The sequence below is a fragment of the Sminthopsis crassicaudata genome, chromosome 3 (assembly GCF_048593235.1).
Source record: "Sminthopsis crassicaudata isolate SCR6 chromosome 3, ASM4859323v1, whole genome shotgun sequence".
In the NCBI taxonomy this organism is placed as follows: domain Eukaryota; kingdom Metazoa; phylum Chordata; class Mammalia; order Dasyuromorphia; family Dasyuridae; genus Sminthopsis; species Sminthopsis crassicaudata.
This window is the reverse complement of record NC_133619.1, coordinates 81,265,298-81,277,306: the sequence shown is the minus strand read 5'-3', so window position 1 is coordinate 81,277,306 and position 12,009 is coordinate 81,265,298. Positions and strand designations below refer to the sequence as shown.

The window sequence follows — 12,009 nt, the reverse complement described above, 5'->3', positions numbered from 1 at the left end:
ATTCCCACCTTTAAATTGAAGTGATTGAAATTCAAGGTGCATACTTGTTTAATTTGGGAGGGTCTTCATAGTATTTTTCAATCTGTTCTTCCTCTGTACCTGATATTGAATGAATGAAAAAACATTTATAAAGTATTTACTATGAGCTGTGGTTGTGCATTGTGCATGGGGATACAAACAGAAAAGCACAATCGTCCCTCCCTCCAATAAGAAAACACATTACAGACAGGAAGTGTCAGCTTCAGATCAAATAGAAAAGTCTCTTGGGGCTTAGTGGCAAAGCAGATGGTAATGCTGCATCTTTAAATACATTATTTCTGCTGATAAAATCATATCTATTTCTGATGGTAAACACTTTGACTGAGCCAAGGACTTTGATACTGAAAAGTTGTTTTTTTTGGGGGGGGGGTCTCAAGTAGCTGTAGTTGCTGAAGGAAATGGGGACTGCAGCCCCTGCAGATGTGCATGTGCACAAGGTTTGTTTCTTGGGGTGATGAGTGTGGAAATGAGGTGTGGTGGTGTGGGGTTCACAGCTGTTTCCTGGGCTCTTTGGCCACTCTCCTTTACACAGTGATACACATGGGGCCTTGTGGGAGGCACAGCCAATAGCCTGGCGGCTCCAGCTCGGACTGTCACTGTCCTGATGCTGAATGGGGAGTGATCGAGAGGTGGCATGGGGCTGGTTGGACTTGCTTGGCACCTGTTTTCTTGCCTACCCAGAAGGTGGCATGGATCAAACGGTTCATAAGCTGAAATTATTTTTGTGGGGATTCTTTATCAGATAATTTGCATGGACATAGTAATGTAAGGTAATGAACTCTCTTATGAAATACTATTTCTTCCAACTGCTTCAAGGAGAACCTGTTCTTATAAGCTATTCTTAGAGTTAACTGCAACTTCCTTTTCCTTTCTTTTTTTCATTTATACCAAGTATGTTGAGCTTCAGTACCTCCAGTAGTGTCTATTCTCATTTAGAGAACCAGCAGTCAAATTAAAATTTAGCAATGGTCTTAATTTTGTGATTTTTGGTAGAATACGTTTTCTAACATCACTACAGAAGTAAGAGGGAGCTTCACAGGGATGAGAATTTGTTTTGTAGTTTTTGTTTTTGAATTCAAGTGGCCAGCCTACTGGGCTTGAACCTTTCTATAGTTAGATTGCTACTCAGAAAACAGATCTGGTTTGCTGTTGGAAGCCTTTCAAGCATGGTAGAACCTTCCAGAAAGTAGACTCATTTGGTTGGTCTTTGAATACCCACAATCACCAGAGCAAGTATTTTGTGTCGATTGTATTTTGTGAAGCATGCTAGTAGCTTTAAATATTGCTTTAAGAAGCAATATTTGTCAGTGGCCTTCATATTTACCACTAGTTGAACCGTACAGAATACAAAATCTCACCTTGCCTGTTATTAATAAAAAATAATTTAATTTTGTAGAGGAAAAAACTTCAAGATCACCTCCCCCCCCCAAAAAAAAAGGTGTCTCCCATACATGTCAATCATTCCAAATCCCTTGAAAAATGTTGCAGCTTTTTAAAACTTCATTCAACAATTCTTATATCCAAGAAACTGTGAGTTGTATGTTTGCAAGAGGTATTTGCCATTATGATAGGGAACAGTCACTTAACAGCTATTTGTTAAGGCTTTATGAGCCAGATACTTAAGTATACAAAGGGTATAAAAGAAAAACAACCCCTACTATGAAGAATCTTTTCTTCATACTGGAAAATCTAGTTTGATGAAGGATTCCTTATAGATAATGAAGTCTTCTACTTGTTCCCCTCTTATAGATGACATCATATCAATTATTTCAAGCTCTGGAAACATTGCAGAGCCTCTTGGATGAGATCAGTACAGAACCACTTATAAATTTGGCTGGATCATTCACATAGAAAAATACTCAAGTGGATGAAAAACATCTTTTGCCCAAATTATTAACATGCACTTTGTTGGACAGTCCATAGATTTTTTTCCATTTGTGTAACTGGAACAGATATTTCTGCTTAGCAGAATTAAATAGGATGAGGGGGAAAAATTTCTATTTCCTCAGAATTTATATACTCCTTCAGTGATCCCACACTTATTCCAGAAAGATTTTGTTCTTGTTATTGTTTTTAAATACCACAGGTGTGGTAAGGCTGTAAGTATAGGACAGTCTCCAAAGAGTTGAAAATGAATATTATGCAAGGCAGGATAAAAACCATATGCTAGGTTTGAGTAGGCCACAGTATAACAATTTAAAGTGGGGAGGGAAGAAAAGATCTTATCAGATCTTTTGGAAAGATCTTATCAAATCAGTGGTGGTGAAGGAAAAGGCTGTCTGGTGGACAGCCTCAAGGCTCTATTGCTCTGTAGGAAATCAGGAAGTTTATTTACATTGGCTGTCCTTAGGAGGAGAGGACACCAACTAGATTTGTTACTGTATGGATGGGTAAGCCATTTACATCATTTCAGGGAACTGCAAAATGGAAATGAATGAGATATTTGAGTATCAATTAATACTTAAATATCTTAGTGCCCAATCTATTGTGCTATTTGGTACACGAAACTACAATATGCTATAAATTCTTTAAATTCTAAGGAAGACTTAACTACTTTTGAAATATTTATTAACTTCAATAGGTTTTCTGTCTGTGAGTAGACATCCACAATTTTTTACCAATGTGCCTTGGTTCAAAACTGTGTGTGTAAATGTTTTGAATAATTTTGTCTCTTTTTCCTCCAGTTTTTTCTTCCACATATACATCCCTATTCTCAAAGAAAACCCCTACCATGTCATATCTGCATTTTGTGACAAGTAATCATATCTGCAAATGGTATTGAGTAAATTATTCAACAAAACTAGTGGAAATGTTGATACTCTACAGGATAAACCTAGTTTGAGATATCTTTCAAAATTTTCAACTTTTTGATATACCATTTTTTCCCTCATTTAAAAAAATCCAAACCAATTTCTGGGTTGTTTTTCTTTTTAACTATATTTACTGATGTGATTAATGGTCTTAACTGTGTGGACTCCACACAGATCCTGCTGTCCAGTTTTATGGGAAAATTGGCCTCTAGTTGGAGAGATCTGGTTCAAGTTCTACTCTAAAACATGTTATGTGAATGTGGGAAAGGCATCTTAACCTCTTAGTGATGCAAGAAAGTATGACTGTGAGTAACGAAATAGCTGTTGATCTGCAATTTGGTAGTGATGCAGAGGACATCTTTCTACATTGTAATCTCTGATCTTGGGGAAAAGAAATACAATACTGATTAGGCCAGAGTATATTGCTTAAAATAGTATTTGTGATAAGATTATCTTAAGTAAAAAGTGCCATATTATTTATAAAACATTTAGACTTGAGTTCTTGAAATGTGATTTTTAAGTTGTTAATTTCCATTAACCATAAAAACAATTATAATAAATTAGAATGGTAAATAATAGTAGCTGGCAAAATAATTAATTTGTGTACAAGTAAAATCATTCTTTTTATTTGTGTACATTTTATTTTCTTTTGTTAATTGTAACCTTGTTAAAAGTAGAGTCTGTGTCTTAATTCCCCTTCAGTCTGGTATATGTTTGATAGATGCTTAATATTGATGAACTAAATTTTTTTTCCACACTGATCTAGTATTTTTGCAAGATTACTTGTAGCCCCTTGCCTTCATCTTTAAGAGATTCCACAGTATTTAAGAGTAAGTATATAAAAGCTCTTCTTTCTTACAAAAACGATGACTGTCATTGGGTCATTCCTTTCCCAAGCTAAAAGGCCACATCTATGAAGACTCCTAAGAGTGAAATGGCCTAATTCTGCTTCTCCATAAGTAAAAAGAGAGGGATATCACTACTTTTAAAACATATTGCTATTATGATAGAGCATTTCAGGTGGTTCCTTGAATTCTTATTCCTCAGGAAATCTGATAATTCTTTTGTATTTTTAAAAGTTGCATACCTCTTGAATTTATTATGAGGAAAAAATAATTTTCTTCATCAGCAGGTCCAGAAAAAGCATTCATAATTCAGAAAAATCATCCCTGTGATATCCAGCATTCCTCACTTAAAGACTGAAAGTTGCTTGTAACAAAATCAGGATAGACAGTGCAAATGTTGCTTGTTCTTTGTGTCCATTACCATCGCCTTTTGAAAGAAAGAAGGCATGATTAAGCAACCTGTGGTGTAGTTGTTTTAGTATAAGAGCACTAGCCTGAAGGTGGAGCTGACTAGAAAGTATGGAGTTTTGGTTCCTATTACTGTAGCTGGAGTCTGTATAGGAGCTGGGAGAACAAAATTCTTTACTCTTCGCTGTTAGTGGACAAAACTGGACCCACCCTAATTAGTTTAATGCCTAAAAGAGAAAAGGCAAGTAGCTTTTGTGTTGCCAAGCTCTTTGTTTTTCTTGAAGTTTTAAGCTTTTGTTAGAGCCAGCCAAGACCAAAGGGTAATGGTGCTAGAAATGGGTACAAATAGTACCAGTGTTCATAGATAAGAAGTATGGGAAAGGTGAATTACATTTAGGGAAGAGGCACTACATGTAAAATTATAGGACCATCGCACTAAAGCTAGAAGGGACAGGATCCATTTATCAGACTACAAAACTTAAGTCTATGTCCCAGGACTCAGTGCATTGCTTCTCAAGTCCTTTGGAGAGGTGAAGTTCCCTTTAAAGGCTTTGCTATATTTTTAATCTTTACAAACGACAAATTTCCAATCCTTTTGATAACTGTCATCACTTTCCTTCTCTCTCTCATCGGAACTGTTTCTTGGGTTTTTCCTTCTTTACTTTGAGACACTATTCTAGCCTCCTAGATTTCTGCTGAAGTTAAGCATTTCTTTTACTTCTCCTGAATCATATCAGAAGAGTCTTATTTTCCCAAGTGACACAGTTAAATAGCTGTTGCTTATAGGATTCCTTTCAATTTTTGAATAATGTGTAGTATTTGATTAATTTCATTATTAGAATATGTTGATCCATTAACCCCAATATTTTATAGTCTTAACCAGAATCTTTAATTGCCTAGAATTTGTTTTACGTGTCCTTTTTAAGATAGTAAAACTAGACCCAAAAAAAGGTTATCAGCAATTTATTCTGTAGGAAAAATAAACAGTACCATAACTTTCTAGCTATAAAACCAAGAATCAATAGATTTATTCTGATATATTTTACCGTATGTTTTTAAGGTACTTTGCAAATAAAATGGGTGTTTGTGGCATTGTAATATTTTTCCCTTCCTGAGGCAATTGGCATTAAGTGACTTGCCCACAGTCACACAGCTAGGCAATGGTAAGTGATGTGATTTGAACTCAGGTTCTCCTGACTTCAGGGCTGGTGCTTTACACTGCACCACCTAGCTGCCCCTGAGGCATTCTAACATTAAAAATTCTCAAAGAAAGTTAAGAATTACATTTATTACATTATGCTAAGGTCGTGACAGGGTCAGATAATAACCTTTTAAAAAATTTAACAAGGAATGAAATGTTTTCTATTTGATTCCCAGTTAGACTAAAAAAACTAGGATACTCCTTCTCATCTGAATTCTGGTTACTTGAGTTTTTATAAGATAGCTAGACACATAGACATACCACGTTTTGGTATACATTTTTTGTGTTAATGACTTAGCTACAAGAAAGTCATTTTAAATGCCATCTACTCCAAGAGTCATTGAGGTTGTTTCAATAGAGAGTTCCACAAATGGAAGTGCATCTATGTAAAACATGAATTTTTTATTATTAAGTGATGATAGTGTTAATATTAGATAGTTTAATATTTCAATATCAACAAAGTTTAGGAAATCATATTTTAATTAATTTTGTGCATAAATGGACAGTTTTAAGCCAAGTGCCAGTTACTGATGAGTTTTGGTCAAGTTAATTTACAACTCTGGTATTTTATCTGAACTTTTTTTTTAGAATCTTGGAATGTATGCAATCAGGACAAATGTTCATTTTATTTTCAAATTTGTATCGATAATAGTGACTCTCAGCTTTGCTCTTAGTAGTTATCTATAATAAGTCATAAAGGTGTTTTGCCATAACTAAGACACTGCCTCAGAGGTTGGCTATGTAACCAGAAATTGTAGCTATTTAAGGCTCTTTTATTAATCTATGTAAGGTATTGTTTGTTGCCTTGTTTTAATTTTTACTATAAATTTCAGGCAGTGACATTCAGGCTATGCATGTTGCATGCTTTGGATGCCCCCTCATTTTCAGACAAGAAACTCGGAGACCTGTATTACTCTTTGCTTGTGTTTCCATAAAACTTAAAAGGTCAATGTTCTTTATCTTCAGCAAAATCATTCTTTTTATTTGTGTACGTTTTGTTTTCTTTCCTTAATTGTAACCTTGTTGAAAGCAGAGGCTGTGTCTTAATTCTCCTTCACATTCTGGTATATAATTTGATAGATGCTTAATATTGATTAATTAAATTTCTTTTTTTTTTCCACTGATATCTAGTAGGACTGTTTGAAATGTTGACTAGACAAGTTTTTGTTTTTGTTTTTTTAGGTAGAGAAAACCAGTTGGTAAATATTTGGCATTGGATAAAAACTATAAAACAAATAGATTAGGGATTCTAGAGAATTTATTTAGTTGAAAGGTCACTGTCATTAGCAAAGTAGCAGGGAGGCTTCTTTTTGTTTGTGCTTTGTTCATCACCTCAAGGACATAATGCCAGTACATACAAGTGAATTGGATTTAAATGAGGGAAGGCTGTGCTCTCTTTGCTCTCCAGAGCCATCTGGGACCAGTGGCAAAATATAGATGGAGAGGACCTAGAGATGGCTCTGGGTGCAATGGAGCCCCTTGGCCTTTTTAAGGTAAGGTCTTCAACACTGACTGAGGATACACCCATTCAGTAATCAAGGCTGGGTAGCTATTGAGGGAAGGAATCTCTTTCACCTAGTCCAAATAAACAAAAAAAATCTGGGAGGGGAAGACCCTCAAGTCTGGCCAAAGCAGAAGTGACTGCTATGTACTTTCAATGTGAGTCAACCAGACACCAAACAATGACCAAATAAAGCTTAGTGTAAGACCTATTGAAGGCATCCCTGTACCAAGAAGCACAAGTGTTACATGACTACAGTCACTTAGTAAGCTGGAATAATAATTTGTGGTAATGCTTAACACTTGGTGGAGCTTACTATTTAAGCAAGTTCTAATTAGGTAGATTGCTGAGAATTGTTTACATAACCATAGCTATTCAGGGAGGTATCTAGTTAGTAAAATTTTGGGTACTTTTGTTGGAATTATTACAAGATTATATGCAAATTCTTATGTGTAGAAGACTTGTAAGTTAGGATTTAATAAAAAGGTTTCCAATTACTACCATCACTTGTTCTGCTCTTCCTAAAGTACAGTTGATTGCTATTGATTTTATGGCTAATGGTGCCTTCAGTTCTCAACATGAGACTTTGTACCAACTTGGAAACTAACCTACCTTAATTAGTCATGACTGTCATTTTTTCAAAAATGAATCATCCATTAGTTGTTAAGTCAGTAGTCATTTGTGTTCTTTAGAGCGTTTTTTCATTTTATCCTGAACAGCTTAGTTTTTATAGTTTATAGTTTATTGAAGAGGATGGCATAGATTTCATAGCTGTATGATTGTGGTTGTATGTCACTTTTCCCATCTCCTTGTTCTTTCTCGATTTTACTAAAATTGAAGTAAGGTTAAAGGACCCAGAAGGTGATGCTCTTGCTTTGTCTCTTTCATCTATCAAGTTCTGCTTTGTTTTCTGGGGAAAGAGAAGACTTTATAAAACTGGGGGAGCTGTTTCTCTCCTTTTAGCTAAGGATAACTGTCACTTGATAAATATAACTTATAGATTATCTGTGTGTATATGAATATGAATATAAAGAAGTTAGTTAGCCTAAAGGACCCAGTAGTTAAAGGATTGGGTATACATTTTTTGTGTTAATGACAATAATTAGCTACAAGAAAGTCATTTTAAATGCCATCTATTCCAAGAGTCATTAAGATTGTTTCAATAGAGAGTTACACAAATGGAAGTGCAATCCTACTGGGTCCTTTAGGCTAACTAACTTCTTTATATTCATCTTCATATACACACAGATAATCTATAAGTTAGGAGTTATATCAGAATTGCCTTAGGGCTGATACATTAACTTAATTCATTTCAAAGCTAATCAATTTTGCTGACCTTTTTCCATCCTATAAATGGAAACTACCAGACTCTTAAAAAGAATATATTAGCTCTGTGACCCAGAGCATGATGCTGTATGTGCTATTCAATAATATAAAACAATAAGCAGCCATATATTAAATATCATGTCAAGCACTACCTTTAGGTAGTGGGGAAAACCTTGTGAAGCAATTCCTTATGAATAAGGCCCTTCAGTTAGACCAAGGAACATGCAAAATGACTGTCTTTATCTGTATTCCTCAGGTACCTTCTATATATGAAATCTATAATCTCCTAATATTAGTATTGGCCATCTTATCAGGAAAGCTGATAATGTCCTGTATTACATAATCAATTAATTTTTAAATTTTTTTTCCAGAAGTATTTTATGTTTCCAAATACATGCAAAGATAGTTTTTAATAGTTTACCTTTGCAAAATCTTGCGTCCCAAATTTCTCTCTTTACCACCTCCCCCTTCCTTGAGACAACAAGAAAGTCAGTGTGGTTTAAACATGTGTAATTCTTCTAAATATATTTCCATATTTGTCATACTCTGCAAGGAAAAAACATCAGATCAAACGTGGAAAAATCACAAGAAAAGCAAGTATCAATAAAAAGGTGGAAGTTCTGCTTTTACTCATTTCACTCAGCATCAGTTCGTGTAAGTCTCTCCAGACCTTTCTGAAATCATACTGCTGGATGAACTGATGCTGAGTGAAATGAGCAGGACCAGGAGATCATTATATACTTCAACGATAATACTATATAATGATCAATTCTGATGGGTGTGGCCCTCTTCAACAGTGAGATGAATCAAATCAGTTCCATTTGTTCAATAATGAATCGAACCAGCTATACCCAGCGAAAGAACTCTGAGAAATGAGTGTGAACCACTACATAGCATTTCCAATCTCTGTTTTTGTCCGCCTGCATTTTTTATTTCCTTTACAGGTTAATTGTACATTATTTCAAAGTCTGATTCTTCTTGTGCAGCAGAATAACTGTATGGACATGTATACATGTATTGTATTTAACATATACTTTAACATATTTAACATGTATTGTCAACCTGCCATCAGGGGGAAGGAGGGGAAAAATTGGAACAAAAGGTTTTGCAATTGTCCATGCTGAAAAATTACCCATGCATATGGGTAAATAAAAAAGCTTTGTAAATAAAAAGCTATAATAATAAAAAAAATCATCTTGCTGATCATCTCTTATAAGAACAATTATATGCTATACCATTCATATGCTGTAACTTATTCAACCATTCATCAACTGATGGGCATCCATTCAGTTCCCAGTTTCTTGTGAGTACAAAAAGGGCTGCCACAAACATTTTTTGCACATGTGGATCCTTTTCCTTTTTTTTTAATGATCTTTTTGGGATCATTATCTCCCAAGAGAGATACTGTTGGATCAAAGGGTTTGCACAGTGTGATAGTCCTTTGGGCATAGTTCCAAATTGCTCTCCAAAATGGTTGGATCTGTTCACAGTTCCACCAACAATGTATCAGTGTCCCAGTTTTCCCACATTCTCTCCAACATTCATTAATATCATTTCCTGTCGTCTGGCAACATGAATGGTATGTAGTTGTATCTCAGAGTTGTCTTAATTTGCATTTCTATGATCAGTAGTGATTTAGAGCATTTTTTTTTTTTTTTTTTGTAGGAGTAGAAATGGTTTTATCAGTTAAATTTTTTGGAGTTAACGTGCAATGAACTGCATGGGGTCACACATCCATACCTCATATTCATCCGAGGTGGAATTTGACTTGAGTCTTCCTGACTCAGGCTGGGCACTCTATCTACTGCACCACCCAGCTGCAGTATTCTGTACATTCTGTACAGGGGTTCATTATTAGTTTTACTATAGTACACATTGGAAGTATTTTCATTTGTTTTCCTCTGCTACAGAGAATTTGATGCTCAAGTGTTTTAAAATTGTACTACAAAGAGAATTTACACAAACAGTTGAACCTCAAGTAAAGATTTAAGAGTTTTCTTCCAAACCCAAATACTTCAAAAATTTTTGATAAATGAACTTTTGAAGAATCTGTCTCACATCTAGGGGATAAAAATCTGAATTTTTATTTTAAAATTTTTATTATTATTTAGACAAAAAATCAGATTACAATTTTTTAGCTATAAACTTTTCCCTCTTTTTGGTTAAATTTGTAATTAAGCCTGTTCAAAGCTTATCATATGTTCATTTTGTCTTTTTATCTCCAGCACTCTGATTTCAGTAGGTACTTAATAGATATTAATTGAGCTGAATAGAGAATTAAAATGTCACATTGAACCTCTTTTGGTTTTACTCTGTGTTTTCTTTAGGCTCCTATTCCAAAGAGTATCCTTATTCCAGTGATTCCCATCACCAAATCCACAGGGTCACGCTTCAGGAATAGTGTGGAAGGGTTGAATCAGGAGATTGAAATAATAATTAAAGAAACTGGTGAAAAAGAAGAGCAGCTTATAGTAAGTATTCTCTTTAAAATCTTAACATATCTTATTTTTGCAGTTTATTTAATTTATTCATTTATTATGTCTTATTTACAAAGTGGGTATGTAATAAATGTTTGAATTCCTCATAGCTCATATTTTTTCCCAGTTGCTTTATTATCTATAATTGAAAAGTTAGAAAAGGGAAAATAAACTCACTTATTCCTTTTTATTTTAAGAGAAAATGCAGTTTTAAAAACAAGATTTGCCTTTTTCTTTCTGTAGCAAGAGATTTTAGGTCTCTTTCAAGGTTAACATAAGTTTTTAAAAATTTTTCTTATGCTTTACTGAGTTAGCTTTTTCAGAAGAAAGAGGTCCAGGTTTTTTGTGTAGAAATTATTTAAATTGATGTTCATATATAGTGATTATTTTCCTCTGGGAAATATTCAACTTTTTGACTTAATAAGTATTTGATAGTTAAAACATTTCCATATTAAAAATCTTCATATTCATTACTAGTTGCTTATTAGTTAAGGATTTAGGTTATGGTAGTTCTTGTTTCAAAGTAACCTGATTGGACAAGAGGCCAGTTTTTTGCTGTTGAGCCATCCTACCATTTGAGATGCAGTAAGACACAGTGGACAGAAAGCTAGCCATAAACATAGCCAGGAAACCTGTGCTATAGTCATGCCTGTAATACTGACTGTGTGTAGCCCTGGGCCAGCTCTTTAGCTTGGCAATTTCATGAGTGTTGATCTCCATTAGTTTCCTTAACTGAGAAGACATACAATTCAATCTAAATGTTTCTCTTTTCAACTCATTGTCTCAGATCGTATTGATCTAAAATAGAGATCAGTGAAAAAGAGGAGGGAAGAATCAAGGGTCATGTATTTATAGTCCAGTACAATTATTATTCTGGAGAATTCCTGAGCTGTCAAAATAGAGTACCCAGTATTGCAACTTTACTGGGAGGGCCCTAGGGAGAGGGGTACTACTGACTTGATCTTACAAGAAATCTCAGCTCCTGATTTTGCAAACAAGAAATAACAAATTCTGTTCCAGGCAGGTAGGATCCCACCTTCTTCAAGCAGCAATGCTTATACAGTAACATCTGGTTTATTTCTCTGAGTCTTCCTTCTGGGCTCACTTAGGGAGAGGGAGGGCAAACATTGATTACTTTGAAGCATCTCTTCAGTATTGGCCACAGATGGGTTCAGTACTCCTAATTTTTTGTGAAGTGGTACTTTACCTTCTCTGCAGAGGCTGTGGTCTGGCCACTCCTCCTATTCTTTCTGACAAGACCTAAAAAGAAGAGAGTAGCTTGGGGAAAAAAGGATCAGCAGGTAAAACACCACTGGACCCTTTGTCCTCCTGATTCTGAACCCAATGTCATGTTCTTAATTCTCTTCTTTATGGTAAGATAAAATAGTAAGATAAAGAAGAA

General features: G+C 34.8%; 1 protein-coding gene across 2 annotated transcripts in view; it reads left to right on the top strand.

The window, feature by feature from the left end:
* FAM117B (family with sequence similarity 117 member B) overlaps positions 1-12,009 on the top strand; it is a 98,074-nt gene that overhangs the window by 68,148 nt on the left and 17,917 nt on the right. For both annotated transcript variants that reach the window (XM_074299013.1, XM_074299011.1), the window contains exon 5: positions 10,458-10,601. In XM_074299013.1, coding sequence (XP_074155114.1) covers positions 10,458-10,601 — 144 coding nt within the window. The remainder of the gene's footprint in view (positions 1-10,457; positions 10,602-12,009) is intronic.